The 24,746-nt window shown below is 42.9% G+C and overlaps 1 protein-coding gene across 2 annotated transcripts in view; it reads left to right on the top strand.

Annotated features, from left to right (window-relative positions):
- The window catches only part of Mcr (macroglobulin complement-related), a 198,744-nt gene extending 189,849 nt beyond the window's left edge, over window positions 1-8,895 (top strand). For both annotated transcript variants that reach the window (XM_084589834.1, XM_084589835.1), the window contains exons 33-35: window positions 795-969; window positions 1,051-1,156; window positions 5,343-8,895. In XM_084589834.1, coding sequence (XP_084445960.1) covers window positions 795-969; window positions 1,051-1,156; window positions 5,343-5,539 — 478 coding nt within the window. In that variant the 3' untranslated portion in view covers window positions 5,540-8,895. The remainder of the gene's footprint in view (window positions 1-794; window positions 970-1,050; window positions 1,157-5,342) is intronic.
- Window positions 8,896-24,746: the final 15,851 nt, after the last annotated feature.

Raw genomic sequence — 24,746 nt, 5'->3', positions numbered from 1 at the left:
AATGGCAGGTGCAAACATTAAAATTTGAGTAATGTTATTGAGGCGGCAGAAGAAATCTGTACTGAAATAAGTCATAGGAAAATCAGCCACAAAATGATTTTAACATGCCTCAGCACTATGGAATAAAAATCGTCATTGTAGCTAAAGGATTGAGGCAGTCTTTATCCTTACAAATAGCGAATATGAGATGTTCCAGAAGAAGGTAATGTGATTTTATTTTCTACTGGAAGAGAAGAGAGCAGAGGTATTGTACAGATCTAGATGCACAACTCATGACCTCAGATACATAGTGCTACCCTAGACATTGAAGAATTTTGATATAGTAAGAGAAGTGATAATTTAAAGTAATAATAGAAAAAAACTGATGCCAAGGCCTAAATAATTGTAGTTATCTTAATTCACTTTCTCTTGTTTGCAAGATGTTTGTTTGTACAGGGCTACGTTAGACTTCTGTTAATGTGGAATAGTCTCATTTTTGCAAGGGCTACTTGGGAGTAGATCAATTTCATGTCTACTCAAGCTTTCAAGGAATCGTGAATGACACAGTTATTTATGAATGGTCTTTCATGATTATGAAAAGAAACTTCCCACCATCATGCCCTTTCGAGGAGGCAAGAAATGATAATGCTTCTGGTGTAAGACTGGTGTGACAGGAGACCACTTCGAGAGTTCTTTGTTTGCTGTGGACTGAACTTAGCTGATGATGTTGGGAATATTTTGTGCAGTTCTTATTTATACATGTGCAAAAAGTAAGAGGATGTTTCCTGCTGACAAATGTACCTGGTTTAATGCAGCTGGATCCGCACTGACGAAAGCCCCCGAAGTGGCATGGCAGTGCTTGAAGTAAACTTGCCATCGGGTTACTACATTCAACAGCAGACTCTGGACGCATACGTGCAATCTGGAGCTGTGCGAAACCTCCGAGAAGCTCGTTATGAGGAAAAGAAGGCTGAGCTCTACTTTGACTACGTACGTATAGTATTACAAAACCTCAACTTCATTGATGCAGAATGAACTTACTATGTTTTCACTGTACGTTGTTGCTTCCAGCTTGATACGTCGCCCATCTGTGTGAACTTTACTGCCCAGCGTTGGCACCCTGTTGCCAACATGACACGATTTATTTCAATTCGTGTCTATGACTATTATGCACCAGGTAAGTGTCTTTTATGTAATTGCCAGTTGTATTATGCAGGCTGTCCCCCATAGATATAAAAAGTAGCAGACTGTCATCAGAAGTACCCATTCCAGCTGGAGGGATCTTTCCATTTCAACCTCCAGCTGGAAATGGAAGAGTGGAAGAGATTCCAGCTGGGAGCTGGGAGTGTTAAGCTGGGAGGTTCCAGCTTAACACTACTTTCGTTTCTATAATCAGCTGGAAACTTTTTGATGTGTGTCACAGCAGATTTGCTATGTTGGGGGTGTCACCAGTTGGTCAGTTTGTACAATCCAACATTCTGATAATACTGCAAAAATGGGTTAAGTGCATATACCATGTGTAAAAACTTTGCAGGCATGTATAGCTCAAAGGGCTTGCTTCTCAGCCTTGTAACAGAGCTTGTGGCACATCTGCAGTGTTGCAGGTGTTCTTGCAGATGTTGCAGATGTTGCAAAATCTCATCCTCATCTCAAATTCCTAGAGTGTTTCTAGGAGGCCTGGTACAGGGCTGAAAAGCAAGCCCTTGGGCTGTATATTTTTGCAAAGACTGTACACTGTGCCAAGTGCATATACAAGGGTATATGCACTTGGCGCCGTGTGCAGTCTTTGCGGTGCAGTGTTACAGTGCAAAAGTAATGTACATGCATGCACCGGTGCAGACAAAAGTAAATGGCGCACGCTATTTCTTTCTAAAATTTTTCAGACCTTGCATTATTGACACTGGGAGTCATGGTATGTGCAGCCTTGTAGTAGACGTCCGTGCGCTTTTACTTGTACAAGTAATGTTTTCTTATCTCCAATACACAATGCGTGATTGTAATTTGAACGAAAAAGCGTGCTCCATTTATTTATGTCTGCACCTGTAGACTACTTTGTATGTGGGTGCAGTTCTTAGCAGACACATTAAAAAAAAAACGAAAGCTGCCAAACTAATTTTTTCAATCCCCTTTGCGATGAAATAGAATAGTTATCATGATTGCATTGTAAGGCTTACAAAACAGTGAAACCAAGATGCTAGCGCTGAGTATGGCATGGCTCATCAAAAGTTGTTGGTAGTGTGCCTCATTGTTCGGTTCAGATGTAATCATGGAATGCATTGCTGGGAAAGCGTAGCACATTTAGGATGGCTCATTTAGGGCAGCTCCCGGGTCCTTTGGCTGCTGGAGGGGCCACTGCCGATCAACTCTGAAGTGTCCACTGTATACTTGAAAGGATGTGAAAGGTGCTGATCTCTTAAATGGACACTAAAGGAAATTTCAGCAAATATCTATTTTTAGTAAAACTTGATTATTTAGCTCTTTGTTGCTGTTTGGCTTTTTTTGCACAGAAAAAGATGCATTTATTGATGAGAAATTTGGAGCTAAAATTGGAAAAATCTTTCTCATCACTCATTTCAAACTCCATTGAAGTATACTCCATGGTCATTGAATTAATGATGTCTTTGGTTGACAACACTTGTGGAGTTTCTTGCACACTTGTGTGCTGGCACACGTTCGGCTGACTGCCGCTAATGCAGTGCAGTGCGTTCAGCTGGGAGGAGCATAACACGAGCGCGCACCTTTGTGCTATTGTGGAGCGCACTCTCATTGTGTTTTAGCAGAGGGTACAATCAGACAACGGTGATGATATAATGGTATTTTGCTCATTTATGGCCAGAAATAAGCTTTGACAAAAAACTGTGTTAAAGGAATGCTGAATAGCATACGGATGCAGAAGATAACTGAGAGGATGGTATAAATACCATACTTTCTGGCAACGTATACGCACATGAGAGGATGTCAATAGAGTAATGGCATGAGGAGCTGAGATAACATTGAGAGCTGCGAACAGTTAATTTGAGCAGTTCCTCTGGCTGCTCTACCATACTTGTATCAAAATTGGCAAGCATAAATTTGCACCATGCTTGAAGCCCGAGTACTTGGCAGACATCGCTTTTAAATAAGCGCTGTACGCTGCGTGCCTTTGATAAAATATTAGCAAAAAAAATGGAGGGAAAATGAGGGGCTTCGTTGTGAGATACATGTATCTCTTGTATCTCATAAGATACATGTATTTCATAACATCTCTTCTTATACAGCTTGATAAAATATGCAGCTTGATAGAGTTTGCATCACTGATGTGTTTGTTACCAGTGGTAGAAATTGCTAACTGCTGCTGTCGGCCACCTGTAAGGGTGGCCTCAGAGGTTTTTTTCAATTCTCTTAGTCCACGGGGAACAGAAATCACAAACAATAGCACTCTGCGAGGGTTTTCCAAGAAAGCAACTGTATCTTATTTTAACTGAGTTGATATTGTGTTCATAGTGTACCAGTAACAGAATTAGACCTTTTATGATAAGTGGAGACTTCTTCCAAACTCTGTTCGCACCGGCTTTGATGTGAGCTCCTATCTCAGCGGGCTTTGTGCCACATGTGTGAGGTGTGGGCAGCATGAGCTCCGATGCTCTTTGTTCCTATCAAACATCGTGCCCATGGAGCGGCATGTGGAGGTGCGCTTAGTGCGCCCCCCTCTTTTTGATGCATGACGTGTGGTGATGTTTAGTGCGGGTGCACGAGCATGTGCCCCGCGGGCAGCAACATGGGCTGCCAGGATGCCAGCGGGCAGCTCATTGCTTTGAGGAGCACACTAAGCATGGCTACACCATATTCATGCTTCTGGGTTACAGTGGAGCTCATCTGTTGACGTATTGTATATATAGAATTATCGATATATTGAACTATTTTGCGGTTCCCTTCCAGTTCGATTTATCCGGGATCGACTAATTTGGTCGAATTGTTACCATCGGTGGCGTGTGATGTCAGGAGAAAACATATACATGATTTTGTATCAAAATTGTGACGCTACCATTCTTTGTGTAGTGTTCAGGGTGCTGTCATACCGTTTTGCCTTCCATTTAGCATCCATCTGCTGATCAAGTTGAAGGTTAGCTTGCAATGGGAATTTTAACCAATGACATATGCATGTACAGTTGTATGCCATTAATTTTTAAGTGTAGCTTTCCAGCGAGAAGTGACAGAGATGCTGTGCCTTTCCTTTCCTGAAAAACAAAACCAACTAAAGACCTTTAACACTTTGGCAAACTCTGGGCCAGTCTCTCAATGCCAAATTATGCAAAACAGTGCTTTCACATGCCTTAATCAGTTTAAGCAGAATTAGCCCCCAGCTAATTTTACACAATAGTGTATACTTTTAGTGTATAGGTTGTTGTGCTGAAAGGGCGTTGTTGCCATGGCCTGCTATCACTTCAATAGTCACCCAACATGTTGGAAAAACACATACACTATCACACTACCACGTCAACTCTTGCGCAGTGCCTAAGTGCCTCCCAAAGCTTTTTATTAAAGTGTGCAAATACAACTTTTTCCAAACAGAATGAAATATTAATATAGTGTGCCTTCACTACTGAATCGAATATATGAATAGAATGTTTGGACTGATATTCACTATTTTGTCAATAATCATACAAAACAAGCAATAGTGTGAAACACTGAAGCACCGGTGGCAAGCTGTGCCATGGTGCTGACTTGTCCCACTAAGGAGCCGCAACACGAATTCAGTATGGTAACTCTACAAGAGTAAAATTATACGTGCAGAAAAATTTTCCTCTTTCCTCATCAGTAAGATTTCTGGAGCCCTCCACTACAGTGTCTCTCACAGCCTGAGTCGCTTTGGGGCATTAAACCCTGTCAACCAAACCAACCAAACCTTCATCCCATGCACACTGATTGCTCCAGGATGGTAAGCAGCGTTGGTGTGGACCCCGTTTTTTTTTTTTAATTTTTCGGCAAAAATAATACTACAGCTGGCCTTATTCGGGCCTCATGCCAGTTATTCAAATGGTATTCGAAAAGTTCACAAAAAATTCGATTCAGTTTGAATAGTTTCTACAATGCATGATTTGATTTATTTGGACAATTGAATATGTGGATGCTCAATTTGCTATTAAAAATTTTCAAATATTCACGCACCTGAATTTTTTCTCCTTTTCCGGTTTATGAAAGCTCCATTTTCAGTGAAAATAGCCTTGTCATCGAAATGTGCCTGTCACTTGATACAGACAGACTTTATTTGCCTCCATTGTCCCTCTAATAGAAGCATTATGACAATTTCTTTTGAAATGCTTCTCTTTTTCTTTGGTGCATTCCTCTCTGTCTAATGCGTCTTATTTACTTTTTCCTTTCAGAACGGTTCAACGAGTCGATGTTTGAAGTGTACAACCTGTATGCGCTCAGCATCTGTCACGTGTGTGGCTCCTACCAGTGCCCATACTGCCCAGTGTTCAACACAGCACCCTCTTTTTTGCACCTGAACCTACAGCAAGCAGTGCTGCCCCTGACTGTGCTTCTGATGCTGCTCTGGAGGCACCCCTTCAAAGGCTAGCTGTGGTGCTGTGACAGTTATTTTTCTCAAGCAACAAGAACAAACTTTTCCGAGGACATTGCCACAGCAGCTGCTGTGCAGTCTGCTTCAGTCAAGACTCGATTGTGCAGCGCGTTTCCTGTTTGGGCTGGCTGTGCAGGGATGCAGCCTCCCATTTTTCTTTCAGTATCTGCCTGGAGGCAGGTTCAATGTTTGCTTTTGGCACTGAATTGGGGTGTGGAGTTGCTCCATTTTGCTATTGAAGCAGATGACAGCATTACTGCCCGGCTCAGCATAGCTGCTCTGGGAAGAAGGCACCTGTCAGTCAACAGTTTAGGCGCCTTTCCTTTTGTGCATTTTTCTAGAGGACTGGTTTTTAGTATGCACCTTTCATTTGGCCTTGTGCAGGATTGATTTTCGGGTTTACAAATTTACAGTTTATTTGCAGTTTAGCTACAGAAATTTTGCCACTGGATCGTCAGAGCCGATTCTTAGTTCGGCACTCATCTGTTGTGAACATCTAGTAGTAGTCATCTAGAGTTTGACATATCTAAGCAAGAATTGTGTTGTGTGTATGTGTTGAGTGCTTGTTTACTTTTGGATTTTTCATATGCTGCATTTCATATGATCATAAGCTCTCAGCATTGTCGTTGAACATCCCATCTGACAGTAGAGATGATGAGTACTGTTTATTGTAAGCTTTGTTCATCTGTTTCATTTTCTTTCTTTTTTTACTGACAATCTGAAAGCAATAGTCCTCATTCTCTATGTAAAAACAGTTGAACGTCACAGGAAGGCACTGTGATTAAAGAGGTAAAATGTTTCTTGGAGGCAAGTCAGATGTACTGCCCCCAATTTGTATCACATTTCATTTGAAGTAAATTATTTCCACAAAGTTTTTCAGTGCTAAAGTGTTCTGCAAAGTCTACACATAAATCGTAAAGGTATGTATGTGGTTAAAAATTACTATGAGAACTCGGCAAAAAGTATAGTAAATTTTGGTTCAGATTAGTAGTAATCCATTGCATGGATTACTGTACTGCTTATTCACTGCTGTTTGAAAGCAACTCTTAAATTCCTCCAGCAAATGTGAAAGAAGAGGCATACTGATGCGACTACTTAAATAATAGTTACCTTTAAAACTGTATGAAGCTTCTTCCATGTTTTTTTTTTTTTTTTTAATTTTTCTGGTTTCAATGCAAAAGGCAATCTTTCAATGCCAACAGTTTTTTCACAAGTGTAAGTTTTCAAACAAAAATTCTGCCAACTTGCTCACCTATTACCCATGTTGGATAAGTGAATCTTGTTGAAAAAGAAGTTGAATGACATGCTCCATTGCAGTGAATTGTGTTGCATCACTGCCATACTGTTGCCAAACATTGTATTTGACACCTGGAACAAAGTACTATTAGGTGAAGATGTGGCATACAATGCCCAAGCACTGGCAGACCTCGGGAAAGCTGCATCCAAATGCCATCTAGTGATGTCATCTAGGTGCGAGGCAACAAGTTTGGGGCCCTTTTTCATCGACAAGCATGTCGGTTAGCTTTGTTCAATGCGTAGCACTTCTAGCCTTAACGTTCCAATGCAGTAGCTGCCCCACAGGTGATGTCTTTAATATGTATTGCGTGGCTAATATGATGCGGCAACTGGCACTCGCTGCGCACGCGATATTGCTAGCGTCGCAGATTCAGCACTGCTGTGGCACCATGTGCAATTCACTGAACTGAAGCATGACTAGTAGAAAGTAGTCAACTGACATGTCTGTAGATAAAGAGGCCCCCTATGAGCTGCCTCAACCCCAGATGTGGTCTGGAGGTGCATTGCAGTCCAGTTTTCACAAACTCTGCCTCTGATGGCGTGCTGTATACTGCTTTTTCTCTTGACAGTACATACTGAGTTCACTTTTTTATGTCTCGTGCAACATCCAAGTACCGCAAGAAGGACATGAGAGCAATAATATAGAGTGGTGTTTACTGAGGCCAAAACAAATTGCTCGGGACTATTTATCCTGCTGTCTTGCCAAAAACTGTAAATACTTAGACATAAAGTGTTCTTGTAAATTCCTGGTGAAACTTCAGGCCTTACAGTTGTGCATATTGCTTCATGAGGAATTAGTGTGCATTCTGGTTCTGAAGCAGCCATGCTGTGACTCTGAAAGTAGGTTGTGAGTAATATGTGTAGTTCCCAAAACTATTCATAACACATTGAAGAAGTTGAAAATTTTTATTAACTATTCAATAAAAACAAAACAAAAGCCAAGTCCTTTGTGAAAAAACCATCTATTCAAGCCATTGTGAACGAATATGTTGGGAATTTATTACATTATGTAAACTTTTTTTTAGCAGTAACAGGTATACTGAAATTACCTGAGTACTTGACATTAACTTTTTGACATCTTGGCGTGTTTGATTAGCACATGGAGCTATGCAGTACAACTGCCTTTTTCCCAGGATATGCAGGATAGAGCAGAAATGTGTGTGCTGCATGGCAGAACAGTTCTGTAGGCCTTTCCAGCCTGGGCATCGCCATGTTTTCTCACTAGCCTGCTGTGTGCACGAGAGGCTAGCACGGTGAAAGCTTCAGCACTGCTGGCTGCATACTGAATCAGCAAGTGTTACATTGACAACCAGGTTAGAAAGGTTGGGATGGCTCCTCTGCTGATGATTTGTGTAAAGCTGAGCCTGACAGATTTATACTTGGAAAAAAATTAGAACATGTCGGAATTTTGTATACTCGTCCCAAGAGGGTTGAAACAGAGATATTGCTTTTAAATGGGAGAAGACAAAAATTTGCATGGCAGATTTTGGCATAAACGGAACATCATTTTTGTCTTTTTGAGTGGGTATGTAGAGTATGGAAGACAAAACACAAATGAAAATTTTTTACTGTTTTTAATGACAAAACATATGAGCTGCAGAAGAGAGTCATATTATTAAGAGTCTTTGCTCAGGAAATTGGATGCAAGTGTAAAAAAAGTTTTTAGAAAGAACAATATTCCAAAAAGGTAACCATGTGGTCTCTTTCTACTCCCTGATTGAAGTGCACAATACTCTCAAGCCACATCTTTTCTACAGCTGTGCACCTGAAGGCATGCCATGACAGTGGACATCGTTCCACTAATTTGGCTTAGGATGGTCAAAACACACTTCCACTGTGGACCTATTGAATTTCTTGAGTCTTGTCTAGAGCACTGAAAATATTTCAATTATTTACCCGTACAGTAATTAGGCCTGTGCGAATAGGAAAATTTGGTTGCAAAGCTTATTCGAATATTTTTCGAGCATTGCCATGTTAAACAGATGGAATCGAAACAAATTCATTATAGATGTGTGAATAAAATTTTGGGTGCATAGTGAATACGAATAAAATGAAACTTAGCCACAAATAGAATATTTTTGAATAATTTTGGAAACTCTTTGCAGATAACTTAAGATAAAGAGACGTATGTCCACCGAAACAACTATGAAAACAAACATTGCAAAGATCTTTTTTTCACCATCATGAGAATGATTTGTTTTTCCTGTAAGGCCTCCCAGCCATTAAACAGGAAAGCAGGAATAATGCAGTAATATACCTCGTATACACTTGTCAGGGGTGGAAGCGCATCTCCATTTGCTCCATTCTGCTCCAAACTCCTTTCCCTGATACATCCTGCTCCAAAATGCAATATTGCTCCAAAACTGCTCCAAACCCTAATGTTTTGCCGTCAAATTTAGCAGAACCTGGTTTTACCACTCAGTGGACCTAGGTAACTTTTCTGTCTGCAATGAACTACATGAGTTGTTCAAATGATCCTGCTTTGAATACAAGCACATACTTCACCATCGAGCCTCTTTGTTAAGAACAAATTGCCAAACCTACATGAGGCAAAAGCACACTTGAAGCGTTCGTTATAGGGCGATGGCACGAATGTGCAAATCACTATAAATTCTCTTAGGAGTGTTGGAAAGCCATACAGGGCACATCTTTAACGTGTTGAACTTAAAGCAGTCTCAGTGTCGCTAAAGCCACTGGCAGAAGCTTACGAAGTAAATAATCTGAAAAAGAGAAAAGGCTACCCATGAGTGTTGTCAATCCTCCTTACAGGCAGCACTGACCAGTGCTCGGAAATTTATTGACACAAGCACAGGAGCGAAAAGGATGTGTGCAAGATAGCGTAAATGTACTGCTCATTGGTGTGAATTCCAAACTAGTGGTACTTGAGTGCATCAAAGTACTTTAGTAAACTCCATGTTTGAATCTATCAAGTGGTGAAAAGCTTTAATCAGACTTGATTTTCAGACGTGAAGCGTAGAAAAAAGCATTCCATTTGCTAGTGTTGTCCCAAATTGTTGCTCAGGTCAGCTGTGATATTTTAAGCATCTGTACATGTTTTGGCTGTTTGTCTTGCCTTGTCAGAGATGCATGCACACTCAAGCCGAGCATTGAACTTTGAAAAAAAAAAAAAAAGGAATCAAAATCGCTTTTTTGTATGTCAGGAATAGAAAATTGCAATTATTAAAAGCGTTCGATCCTAAAAACATGCTCCAAAACTCTTGTTTTACGGCTCCAAAGCTGCTCCAAAATGCTCAAGCCTGCTTCCACCCCCGACTTGTTTTACAGTGTTTTTGTAAAAAAAAAAGAATCTAAAATTGCAGTTTGACTTTTTGCACACATGGAAAAGGGAGTTGAAAGATGTGAAGGATTGTAAGTTGACTGCCTCCTTACTGAAGGAGTGGCATCATTGGCGGACCATCCTTTCCATGCCCCCTCAAGATGCCTTAATTATCCAGGGTTGAACTCCACTGAAACCAGCTAAGACACGAGAAAGCCACTGGCATGATTTTGCTTGGCACTTTAGCATCGGGACACTGCCACAGAGTTTGGCAGAGTTAAACATCTGTAGTTGGCGCAGGTTTTGGAGAAAGGAAAGGAGTACTTGACTCATTTCTTGATGGACACCTGCTTTTACAACTACCATTATACAATTGGACGTACAGATGTGGCCAAAATATTATGGATCACGCACTTCTGGTGTTTGAAATTTTCTATACAGTAGAAAAGATACGATGGTCACTTGGGCTCATATTTGAGTTTAATAGAGGCGTGTGCAAAAATATGTATAAGGTATTCGCTAGGTTACGTGCGGTAAGAGTTTTTATCGCCAAGGCATGCTTCATATTATTATGGCCTGCATTGTACATATTTCGTCGTTTTGAATCCCCATCATAAACTAGCCTCCAATTTATGATTAGCAAATGGGTGCTAAATGGGAGGGGAAATAATAACACAACCTAATGCTGCACAAAGAATTGCTGCATCACGACTTTGATAAAAATAACGTTGTACGTACTTGTTGCTACTTCCTGCAGGCACATTCTGCGCACGCCACTCGTGACCCAAGTAAGGCTGTCGCCTTACAAAGCAAGTATCTGTTGTGGAATGCCTCCCCAAGCGCAGCGTCCACTGCGACACGTAGCACTCTTTGTCCTCGCATATTGATTTCTCTGGTTTGAAACCCCGTGATGGGCCTCAAACCGGCCTAACACTGTCGCTAACAGCAAAGGCGCGAAAAGAAACCGTGCAGTTAGATGACACTGCATGCCTTCTGACAAAGGTGCTTTTCTTTTTTTGCACGCTGTGCCTTTGGATACTTATTTTTCAGGTTTTTACAAAAACTGATAACGATCACAGCGCTCGCTGCGAAACAACTGCAGCAGCGCACTTGGCCTGCAAGATCGCCCAGTTCATTGTCCTTCACATGCTGGGTCGCTTCCGTGCATGTGCGTGCATATATATGATCTAATAGTATGATCATCAGTACGTTTAGGAGGTTCTCGAACCGCATTTATTCACTATTGGAACTATCCACTAATAGTAATTATTAATGAGTTAATTATTAGGAATTATTGAGGTGGACATTAATTACCTCATTGGAGGTGTAGAGGATCGGGAAAGGCCTATTCATCCTAGTGAGGGCAAGATTGGGCATGGTTTCTCCTATCTTTCCGGCTTCACTAATTAACTTCTTTCATGGCTGCCTGTTTATGTACCATATGTACTCGCATAATGAACTCTTTTTTTTTTTTTTTTCAAGAAAAGTTGATGCCCCGCAGTTCGTGTGTGTGTGAGAGAGAGAGAGGGGGGGGGGGATACATTACGCAGGAGAAATGAATGACCGATTTTTTTTTTTTTGTTTCCCTAGGCGTCCATCCATCGATCATTAATGCTGGCTTTTCAGGATCGTTCGCTCCGAAGGGCGTTTATTGAATTGCTGCTATCACACGATCCAACGATTTTGTGACGGGGACTGCTCCCGCCCCACTCGCGATGTAATAAAGCAAACGTACTGAAATACAGGCTTGCGCATCCCGACCGTGATCCCGACGATCCGAGAAAGCCGGCGGCGGCATCCCTGTCAAGGGCACTGGCTATCTGCCAAGTTCATCCCCCCCCCCCCCCCCCCCCCCCCACACACACACACACTCACACGCGTACACACACAACACCTTGGTGCGCCGCCGCCAAGAAATGCCCGTGAACTTTTTTTTTTTTTTTTTCAAATTCTCAGCGACATAAGGGGGGTCATTATGCGAGTTGGTCTGTTACGCGAGTTAATACGTTTTTTTTTTTTTTAAGGGATTTTCGTTCTTTCTACTGAACCGAAACTATACGCCTTTGGAACACTACTTTTTATTCTTTGTAAGGTCGAAACAGTGCACCACATCTGCACATGGAGAGAAAGCCGGCGGCGGCATTCCTGTCAAGTGCACTGGCTATTTGCCAGGTTCGTTCCCCCTCCCCTTCCAACACACACACATGCGTACACACACGCGTACACACACAGCACCTTGGCGCGCCGCCGCCACAGTGGCGAACACCGGGAGTGAACACAGGAAAACACCGGGAGCCGAGATGTTTGCAGGCTATGCTTAAATGAAATTCTATAGCTGCGCTCATTTCGTGTTCACGTTCGATGCTGTCAAGCTAGATATCATCAGATATATCAAGCTAGACTTCAACAAAACATCTATTCCTGAACGCAAGTATGTATATATATATATATATATATATATATATATATATATATATATATATATATATATATATATATATATATATATATATATATATATATATATATAACCTACTTCAGAATTATTACCCACTTCAATAGCTTAAACTCGACCTGCCGAAAGCCGAGCTGTTACATAGCGAACACGTACGTTCCTCGATCGGCGCCCAGGAGATCCAGATCAGCGGTTAGGCGCACACTGCACGCTACATTCAGTCAGTGACACCCCACTGATCTCACGAACCTTTATGACGTGACAGAAAAGTCCATGCGTGCATGCATGTGATATAAAAGCCAGTTTATGTTCAGAACTGGCCGTCAGGTCATCAGGCTCCTCACATGGCAGTGGCCGCAGCCCCTTAATCGTTATATGTCGTCGCCTTTATAGCAGTGCTGAACGATGGGCACAACCTCACACTTATGATTATTTTCCTTGAAACTGTTTTTGACGCATGTATATCAAGGCACAATCAGAAAAATGGTCCGGAACACGCCGTACAATGGGGCCACCCACGATCGTTCTATCAATTAACATTAGCAGTTGTGCCGTAAATAACGTGCCAAAGCTGACATAACAGTAATTATTTTCCAAAGCAGCTCGCAAACAGCAGCGTTGCGCCTTTCAATAATTTCGCACACAGAACAACTATTCCTAGTACGATTTGTACCCGCTTTTGTAACGAGGTACAAAACAATGACTTTGTCGCCGGCTCATCATACACCGTGAGGCAGAATTTGCACCAAAAAACAACGCAAAGCGCCCACATCCCGTGCGCACTCCAGGGTTCAAGCACGCGTTTCATGCGCCGACCTGACGTGTAAGTACGTGTAAGCGAGAAGGCGCGCCATCTAGCAGAAGCATCACCAGACGGCTTCAATGCTCCCCATAGGCGCCGCTTGGCGGTAATCACACTTTATCATTCTAGCCACTGTACCGCCTGCGACGATGGCGGCGGCGCGAAACGGCGGGAGAGGCTAACCCCCGATCTTTTTTCTTTTTTTTCCCTTTTTTTTTTTTTCAAATTCTCAGCGACATAAGGAGGGGGGGGGGGGGGGATCATTATGCGAGTGGGTCTATTACGCGAGTTAATACTTTTTTTTTAAAGTGATTTTCGTTCTTTCTACTGAACTGAAACTATACACCTTTGAAACACTACTTTTTATTCTTTGTAAGGTCGAAACAGTGCACACCTGCACATGGAGTGTAGCTATGCACTCTTAAGCTGTAGAGTCACTCGTTAAGCAGTGTGTCGAGTATGTTAAATTTCGGTTCAGCATAATTCCGATTCACTGATCATAAGTGCGCACAGAGGGTGGGTAAGGGGGCAGCGGCCCCTCTGATATACATGGGGTAGAGAGCACACATTTTTTCCCGATAGTGTTCCCTGCTACTCAGAAGACCAGAACGGGTGCTATACCATGAACATTGGACCACCTTGCCTGGTTTTGAAAATAAACTACCACTGTAATTTTTTTTTTTTAGTGGGGCGAATTAACGAGTTTTGCAAAAAAAAAAAAGAAAAAAAAAAAACAAAACACACACACACACAAACAAAACAACGCGTGCAAAGTTTTTCTCTCTGCCGACATTTGCTAACCAATTTATTTTGAAGGTACCACCTTCACAGTCGTTACTCGTGATCTTAGCGTTTCTTTAATAGTCGCCTTCGCTGCCTCCAGTACTATAGGCAGGCATTTAGGAAGCTTTCTTCCAGATGATGCTACTGAATGAACAAAGAGCCTAATATGAACTTTGAGCGCTGCAAGAATGAATGTTTTTCACTTCAACTAAACTATAGGAAGTTTCAGTTGATGCCATAGAACTTGGTTTCAATTGGCAGCTGGTAAATTATTGCCTCCACATTTAAGGGGCTTTCGCCTTTCTAAACTATTCTTGAAAGGGAAATATACTGCGGAGGAAAAAGTGCGAGACTGGAGAGCATGCAGAAAATAATGTACTTTCAGGAATGCAGCAAAAGAAAGAATATTCGAAATTTCGAATAGGATTTAAACGATTCGGGAAATATTCGAGAATTTCCGAATATTCTGCAGTGCACTATGGTACGCCATGACTTTCATAAATCCGAAAGAGGAAAAAGTGGTACACGTACAAATTACCCCAGCGTCGAGTTTAATTGCCGGGGAAAATGTAAATTAAGGCGTCCTCCTCGCCTTCTTCTCCATCGTGGACCGGCCAGATTCGGATGCTGATGGGCTTCGACATCGTCGTGCGGAATTCCGCAGTTGAGCTTTCCAGCATATAACGCTGGTTGGGAACAAGGCGGGAGGGGGGAGTTATTTTGTAACTCAATTTCGATTTTAGTTGCTAGTCATGTTAACGGATTTTATAGTGTAACTTATTTTGCATAACAACATTATGAGTGTTATGTTGTGTAATCAAGGAGTACACTTTTCTGTGCGCATATTTTTCGTAGTGCTGAGTCTAGTGTCAGACTCAACGTAAAAAAAAAAAAAAAGAAGCACAGGTACATTTGGTTATTTACCCTTCTTTGATCATTATTCTGCTGTATTCATTTTTGAGCTGACATTCGAAGACAATTTTCATATTCGTGTTTGAAGATTTTAATGTTCACAATCCCTAAAAATAACTGTTCTGTGGATTTCTTGCTTATCCAGGCACTTTAGGCCATGTCACTGTGGCTTTAACGCCAACAGAGATCCAAAAGAGGTTAAATTGTTTTCATACTAATTCATATATATGTGTAACAAATTTAAGCCGCAAAGGACGTGATTTACTGAACATTTTCTAATTATATATATGTAACCGACTAAGTAAAACTCAATATAGTATGGGAGTTCGATGCCGTACGAGACAATGCCATACCAGTTTTAAGAAAAAAAGAAAAAAGAATTATGTACTGCGAGAAAATGCCGTGCATTTGCTCACTCAAAAGCAGCGCATCAGATGCGCAGGAAGCTCAATGGAAAAGCGACTTCCACTTATGACTCGGTGCAGAGACTATGACACCACAACTATGATGCCCAATACCAACTACTCGCGCTATCATACTGAGAAACAGACGTTTTCTGAGAAATAGTTTGTTAATGTAAATTTTTCTCATTGTATATCTTCAAGATAACGATCAATATATCCGCAGGTCTTATTCCCTCGGCAGGTCTCGGTGCAGCAAGTTTCTGTAGTTTGTGGCCATTAATTATCGAAAGGGCTCCCTAATTAGTATTCTGTGGCAGTCTGACAATTGCTGTGAGTGCAGGACCAACTTCATAAGCAAGATTTTGGATACGCGTCGGAAGCTTAGAAAATTTATATCAATATGTTCACAAAGAGTACCTTACAGTATTCCACAGTTGCCTCACAATTATTTCCAAAATGCAGCCCATCGGTGTTATATGGCAGATTTAATTACTCGTTGTGAGCGCAGTACAAGCTGCAGAAGCAAAATTTTGCTACGCATTGCGAGCTTAGAGCATTTATATCGATATGTTCACAAAGAGTACCTTATAGTATCCCACAGTTGCCTCACAATCATTTCAAAATATGCAGCCCATTGGTTTTCTAATGGCAGTCTTAATTACTTTTTGGCATTATGGGAGACGCCGTAGTGGAGGGCTCCGGATATTTCGACCACCTGGGGGTATTTGACGTACACTGACATCGCACAGCACACAGGCGCCTCCGTGGAAAAGCGACCGCAGCGGCCGGGATTCGATCCCGCGTCCTCGGGCACAGAGATGGCACGCCCTAACCACTGCGCAACCGCGGCGGGGCGCACGTCGACTGCGTGAACCACTTTGTTGTTTCTCTCCCCCGGCGAGAGAAAGGAAGCCGTGCACGCTGTTGCCGCGACCCACGCCGCGCCGTGGCTTGCATATTGTATAGAGTGGCGACGGAAGCTGTTGAGCAGTGTGTCTCGTCAGTCGCTCCAGGGTTGAAGCGGGGGCTCATCCGACTAAGCTCAACCTGTCGAAGCAGCGCTAGTTCACCTGCTTCGCATCTGACATCACGCAAATCGGCTGTATTTTTTTCACAAATCGCTCCAGTCTGTTCTATAGCATCGCCGCGTTTTTTCCATTAAGGAACGGCTGAATGTCATCATTTTTGAGACAGGAATTTTGTTCCATACCACCACTAAGAGTTAGCACTAGTACGGTAGTGGCAGTGTGCTGAGAAGTACTGGTTTGACTCATGGTTTAGGCCAATCAAAATGCCAACTTAAGCTGAAGTCCTCCTGTCCTGTCCTGAAGTGACGCTGTCCTGTGTGCGCTGGTAATTTTCCAACATGCTGTACCAACTCGCTCGAGTGTCAGTTAAGCTGATGTCATGGACAATCATTGGTCAATTCAATATTAGGCTAAGCTATTCCAGCATTAGTCAGATTTTTTTTTTTATTCGAGGACTTGTCATGTGGCATAGAATGGGGCTGTATTTAGCTTAAAGTGAGTCGTGTAGATTACTGTCATCAAGAAACCGGATCATGCTTCAGCTCTTAATATTGTCCATTAGCCACAAGTGCAGGTCTTGCTGCCTTGTAGCCGACAGTCCAAGCTCTTGTAGTCCTCTTATTCTTGACGGCTGCATTCCTGAGCATGTCCATAAAAGGTGGCGAAGGAATCTGAATTGCTCGTGTGAGGCAGTGTGGTTGTGACGTCACGAAACAACTCAGCCAGTCAGAGCGGCGGCACACGATGTTCGATTTTCATCTCACCCTGGCAGCTGATTCCAACTCGACCATAGCGTCTGATCTCGTGACGTCGCACAGCCCGCTGATCAATCTGCACCTGGCCTTTTCACCCGCAAACTACTGATCGCGTGATCGCGAGTTTTTGAGGCTGCGAGCTTCAAACGGGGGCCTCTAGGGTGGTTTCAATGGCAACCAGCGGCTGTGGGTTGCTATGGCAACGACGAATGACGTCATCATTCGCATTAATGACATCACGAAATTGCTTAGCCAATCAGAGCGATGGCACACACAATTCTAATGCTTGTGTGGGCTCCCATGACTATACTTTTCAACACACACACACACACACACACACACACACACACACACACACACACACACACACACACACACACACACACACACACACACACACACACACACACACACACACACACACACACACACACACACACACACACACACACACACACACACACACACACACACACACACACACACACACACACACACGCACGCACGCACGCACGCACGCACACACACACGCACACACACATGCACACACTATCTGGGCAAGGCAGCACCAATAAGCAGTGAAAGCCCGTCCCAAGCTTAGCAATCTTTTTTTTTTACCAACCTGCAGTGTGAAGATCGTCTAGTTGCTTTGTTGCCGCACGTCAGCGCCGTCTTGCCCAGTGAAGCAAGAAACTACGGGGGCTTATCTCGAAATGTCGCTTGCAGCTGTCGATGACCTTTTGATGTGTCCACCTAAGAAAATCTCAACTAGATCATCAATCAATCAATCAATCAAAATTTTATTTGTTCTCTCAAGGAGAAAAGGGAGTGATGGGTAAAAGCCGCTTAAGTGCGGCTTGACAAAGCCCGGCCCCCTCTATCCGGAGGCTGCCGGAGACTGCCGGATCATCCGGAGGCTGCCGGGGCAGTGTGTCGTAGGAGTCCGGGACTGCCGTAACGAAACCGTCGGCACACTGAAGGGCTCTAGGTGCCCCACCGTTGATCCATTCTTGACATGGCACATGCACAAAGCAAGGACCTGGAGTGCTGAACTGGTTACTTTGTTGTCGCATCCCAGAGGTGCTGCCTTGCCTAGGATGTGATATCATAACGTTCAAATATAAAATAAATGACCGTGCACTGTTCGTAACCCGTTAGAATGGCCTCGCAGTAAGAAAAATACAGAAATTTTTTCCCCTGCGCCGCCGTAAGTAATGTGGTTAAGGAACTCCACGCCTTCCACCCTTAACGTTCGAAGGAACGGAAATGCAACGACGTCACCCCGCATTAAATTCGCACTTCGTTCCTGCTTCTGAAGAGAAAAACGAAAGCGGCAAAAGTGGTCGTAGTTACCTTAGACATATGTGTTGCCGCAAATCATATATTTGTGTAATTCGGTAGTTGTAGGTCGCGGCAGCTGCTTAAATACCCTTACATGTGGATGGAATTTGATTTCAATAAATGAATGCTCACAAGCGATCCTCCGCGCGCGTTGCATGGCGAAGACGGCTATACCTGGGAGACCACGAATCTATGCAGGACGTATCGTGTAATTCGGGTTTATTTGATTCCCATTCTGGCCCGATCGTCGTGAGTACAAATAGAGGTTTACATCTGATTTTCTTCCTCTGCATCGAGCTGCATTTTCTGTCGCCCCTCATTTCACAACGCTACAAAAAAAAAAAAAAAAAAAAAAAGAAGAAGAAGAAGAAGAAGAAAACGTATGCCCCATGCTACCGTCGTTAAAAACTTGCACACACGCAATGGAACACGCCGCTACACAAATAGCCGCTTATTTCTATGCAACTTTATATGCCTTGCTGAAATAGGCCCTAAAGCACGAAATGCTTCCATTCTCAACAAATTGAGGAGAATATCATGCGGAAACGGTGGCAAGCCTAAAGCTGATTGTGAGGGTGTACGGCGCACCGAACATGAGGCCAAAATTATCATCTTATCCAGCGGAAAGAAAAATTCTGCCCCGAGCTCCATCGCCGCCGCGATCACGTTTTCTTTACCACTTTTTTTTTTTTGTTTTGTTTTAACGAGGCCATCCCTGAGCACACATATTTTTTTCTAAGTTTCAGCGAGGCAGGTAAAGCTACACGTATAAAAAATTAAAGGGTCTCTCGGAGTGGGAGGCAGAGCTGGCCCACACGGGTCTCTGAGCAGCGCAGCCTGCCCACCAGGGCCCGGGAGGCAGCCCAAGCTAATGGGACCCTGGACTAAGGAAACCACCTACGCAGTTCCGTGAACCAATTAAAGTTTACTCTCTCTCTCTCTCTCTCTCTCTCTCTCTCTCTCTCTCTCTTAAATGTCTCTTAAGAGGAGAATGGCGAAGCCTACCTTTCCTCTCCGATCGTTTGCCTCTTATCGGCGTTCGTTGCAGTGCTACATGTAATTATAATTGGTTTACAGATAAAAAAATTAAGGCGCAGTACAGTCACACTTTCTCCGGCAAGTGTGTTTGCACGGTACACTATTGCTCCTGTCGCGTGGCTTTCCTTTGGCGTGTTCAAGTGCGGCATTGCAGATGGCAGGAACGCGCGAGATCTATGTGCGAAATCTGTCATACTCCTCGAGATTCCGCGAGATGTGTTCGAACACATCTCGCGGAATCTCGAGGAATATGACAGATTTCGCACACAGATCTCGCGCACAAATCTCGCGCACGAGATTTCGTTCCATGAGCCTAGAAAGGCTTTAGCCTTAATAAATGCTGAATGCCTGGCTATGCCAGTGTGTAAACTCGTTCTCGTTGATGTGTGCACTTTGGTTCTCAGTCAAACGGTCCATAAACCGGTCGTCCACAATGAATAAAAATGATATCTAGGAAAAAGAAATCAGTTCGTGATTAAAGTCTGCTTCTGTGCATCGTGGTGGGTGGTGAAGAAGAAATTTTGCAAACTCTATTTATAGAGTTCCAAATGTGTTACCCTGGTCACGATCATTTTGCAAATAATGTGATGCAGACTGAAGCGGCTAGCGGTCTGTGAGGCATATAACGGTGCCACATGGCATGATGACGTATCTCATATTACAGCTGCTCACATAACAAACCCCTAGTACATATGTATATACTAAGCCGGTGGAGAGATAGTAGAGTTTCAAATTCACACAAGTTGCAGAGATAGCATCCTTAGTGACCTTCACGCAACTGACAAATGACCGAACACCATGACATTGGAAAGCGTGAAACCACTAAACGATGCCAACATTCTGACATTTGCGCCTTTGCACTGCTTTTCACTTGTGCTGTGTACTCAAAATACAAAAATGAAAATAACCGGTTCGAGAAGTCGATATTTTTTTCTCATTGCTGTTCATATTAGAGCGACAAGATCACAGGGCCCCGATAGGCTCTGCGCACTCTCGCCTGGTTGTTTGTCCTTGCAGTAAGTTTCTACGTTAGCGAGGAGAAAGTACATGATAAAAGTTCGACCGCAGAAAAAAAAAAGAAATTTCATAATTCGAATTATTCAGATTGACGAGGGTCGAATTATTAGGGCATGACTGCTTGACAGATTTTTACGACACGTGACGGACACGTTCCACTATAGGAGGATGAGCATAAAGAAAATCGTAGTGCGATTTATAGTAAAAAAAGTGAGATGTCAAGCACTAGTTTCATTGATGACGGCTGGGCCGTAGTAGCGATCAAAAGTACCTTAGTCATAGCAAGCCTGTGTTTTTTCATGCCCTTTCTCGCCAGGATCACAACGGCACCAGGTTCTGTTAGTTGTTACATTGCTGGCAGCGTAAAGGTGGGCAGAAGGGAGTGCCGTCTGTATGGAGGATCGCGGTGCTTGTGAATTGGTTGCCGGATATACTTAAAGGAATATACTTGCAAGGACAAATCAGAAACTGCTATACTAAAACTACGGCAAAAAAATTTCGAACTGTATGATTTGCGGCGTAACTAAGCCTCCTATAGTTTCCCGTGATTCAGAAAATAATCGCGTATATAGGAATTTTTCGTTAAATTGTGTATTAGCAACCATAATTTCCCTTTTAGATACTATTACGGACATCGTGGTCGGAGCTCCAGAACGAGGATAAAATGACTAATTTACCTCATCTGCACTAATATGAAGAAGGGGGGAGTTTGAGATCTCGAAGAAATTAAACAAAAAATGCTGTCAAAATTATAACAAGATCTCAAACCGCAGAGACCAGCTATAGCAGAGCCCTTAACTCTACCCCCACAGAAAAAAAAAAAAAAAAAAAAAAAAAAAGACAAATGAACGCAGACGGCACGCTAAAATATCCAGTCTACAGATGTGTCGACGTTAGTTAAAATGCAGTGCTTAAGATGTCTGTGCCACAACCTAGCAAAGCAAGCAAGTCCTTCAATGCGTTGATGCAGACAGTCTCCCACGAAGTAGCAGCCTCTGTCACCGCTGTGCCACCTCTACTTGGTATTTTAAGCTGGCGCATATTGCGCCCGCTCGCCCTTCCTTGATCTCACTACTCTCTACTCAGCTTTTTTGGTGCTTTCTCGGTGACCCACACCGCCTTCTTTACACATTCGTAGCCACTTTCATTTTACTTTATTGCCACGTCCTTTACCACAAGACCTTTGAAAATCTGGCTTCTTCTAGTAGCTGGTTGGCTTGGCGGCGAAGGCTGCTTTAGCAACTTTGAACATGTTTTCGAATATAATTTGGCGTGCATTGTGAAGAAATCTTGCTCTCTTCCACAGAATAATGCATATTTTTGTTCCCAGTTGGCGGAATTTAAAATTTTCCACCGCACAAATCTAGGGATCCTACACATCAACAGCTCAATAAAGAATTCTGAGTTTGAGCATTTACAGGGTCCCGAGTGGGATATTGGCTGCCTCATACTTTTCTTCTATATTCGTACTTCGCCAAATGGTTCTGCCTATCAAATCGGCTGCTCCGCTCTTTGAAGAAATCCTCTGCCGCAGCCGACTGCAGTTTTTCGCCGATTCCGGAAAATGCAGGCAAATTCTGATATTAAATTACTATAAGAAAACGTTGTTCTTAAGATACCGTGGTCGGTGTTCCTGCAATCAAGCAAAGGATCAAGCAGGTTTTCGGAAACGGTACTCTACTATCGATCATATCCATACCATCAACCAGGTGATAGAAAAATGCTCGGAATATATAACCAGCCCTTATACATAGCATTCATTGATTACGAAAAAGCATTTAACTCAGTTGAAACCTCGGCGGTGATGCAATCATTGCGAAATCGGGGGGTAGACGAGCCGTACGTGAAAGTGCTGGAAAATATATATAGTGGCTGCACAGCAACCTTAGTTCTGCATAAAAAAGTAACGAAATTCCCATAAATAAAGGTGTCAGGCAAGGAGACACGATCTCCCCAGTAGTATTCACAGCTTGCATAGAGGAAGTATTCACAGACTTGGAATAGCAGCAGTTAGGGATAATGGTAGATGGAGAATTCCTCAGTAATCTGCGATTTTCTGATGGCATTGCCTTGCTAAGTAACTCAGGATATGAACTGCAAGGAATGATTGGTGACCTAGACAGGAAAAGTAGAAAGGTAGGCTTGAAAATCAATATGCAGAAGACTAAGGTAATGTTCAACAGCCTCGGGAAGGAACAGCAGTTTACGTTAGGTAGCGAAATACTGAAAGTAGTAGGCGAATATGTCTACTTAGGACAGGTAGTAACCGCAGATCCGGACCATGAAAAGGAAATAACAAGAATAATAAGATTGGGATGGAGCGCATTTGGCAAGCACTCGCAGATTATGTCTAGCAGCTTACCGGTATCCCTCAAGAGGATAGTATACAACAGTTGCATCTTACCTGTACTCACCTATGGGGCTGAAACGTGGAGGCTAACCAAGTGGGTTCTACTTAGGTTGAGGACAACGCAGTGGGCTATGGAACGAAAAATGGTAGGGGTAACATTAAGAGATAGGAAGCGCGCAGAGTGGGTCAGAGAAATAGCTCAAGTTACTGACATTCTAGTGAAAATTAAGAAGAAGTAATGGGCATGGACAGGACATGTAGTGCGAAGAGAGGATAACCGATGGTCACTTAGGGTAACAAACTCGATTCCAAGGGAAGGAAAGCGTAGCAGAGGGCGGCAGAAAGTTAGGTGGGCGGATGAGGTTAAGAAGTTCGGAGGGGTCAAGTGGATGCAGCTAGCACAGAACCGGGTTAATTGGAGAAATATGGGAGGCCTATGCCCTGCAGTGGGTATAGTCAGGATGATGATGATGATGATGATGATGATGATGATGATGATGATGGTCGGTGTTCCAGCCCAAAAAGTGTAGCAGTTTACACAAGATTTTTTTTTTTCTTCTTTACAGCCTAGAAAGATAAATACGGAACACGCTGAACTTTCTGGCCTCGTTTTTACCCCTCCCTCCAAGGTTATTTTTGTACATCCTTAATCAAAATTGTGAGGATCATATGGCCTGCTTTGGATTCGTATGTTTAGGCAATTTGGTCAGGCTGTAATATTTGGGCAATCACGATAATTTGCAATTGCAAAGTAATTGGGGCAATTTGATATTTTGCCACCACTGCTCCTGTTTTGAAAGGGAGGTTTAGAAAATGCAGTTTACTTTTGTACGGTTTGGTTTGATGTCGTAAGGTGCGGTGCGGTCTGTCCGGTATGGCTTGGTTTGGCTTGACCTAGTTTGGTTTGGTTTATGTGGTTCGATGTCCCAAAGAACGAGAAGAAGAAGATGGTTTGCATGGTATGAAGAAGAACTGAACAAGGGTAAACGGGGTACGCCTCAGTTCGCAGATGAGCCAACGTTTCGACAAGTGGACTTGTCTTCGTCTGTGCATAGCGATCATCACTGGCAGGGGTTTAAATACGCTTTTGCTTCCGGAGAAGAAAAGCTGGGGAGGGGAAAGTGGGTGCGAAGAAAGTAGGTGTGAAGGAGTGGGGAGGAGAGGATGGGTGAGAAGAAAGTGGGTTATGAAGTGAAAAAAACAAAAAAAAAAATCTTCACTATGTATTTATCAGCCTGGAACCAGGGATTCTGTGGCCTGCAAAAGAAGTAAAAGCGGCAGTACCAGGAAAAACTACAATACCGGGTAGGTGATTAGTCACAACTGAAGCGGGTTTGGTGCAGATACACCTTACAAAGGGAGGCTATGCAAAGGGCTCTGATAAGGCATATATCTAGGGGGCCAATTCTTAAAAGGTAGATATTTGGAACCAGCATGGGTACTCCATTCGCGCCGACTTACGCGAATATATTCATGGGAGTTCTAGAATCCAATATACTAAATTAATTCCCGGAAAAGCCACTTATATACCTTCGCTATATTGACGATATTTTCATGATATGGCAGCACGGGTCAGAATCACTTCAGTCGTTCGTCTCGCATCTTAATAATCATCACACTAGCATTAAATTCACTTTTCAGTCGTCGCAATTAAAAGTCGACTTTCTCGACACCACGGTGTCAGTGGAAAAAGGAAAACTTAAAACTTCTTTGTACAGAAAGCCAAAGGATAAGCAACAATATCTA

The sequence above is a fragment of the Amblyomma maculatum genome, chromosome 1, assembly GCF_055883805.1.
Source record: "Amblyomma maculatum isolate TAMU_Amacu chromosome 1, ASM5588380v1, whole genome shotgun sequence".
Taxonomy (NCBI): Eukaryota; Metazoa; Arthropoda; class Arachnida; order Ixodida; family Ixodidae; genus Amblyomma; species Amblyomma maculatum.
The sequence above is the reverse complement of the archived record's forward strand: the minus strand, read 5'-3'. Positions and strand labels throughout refer to the sequence as shown.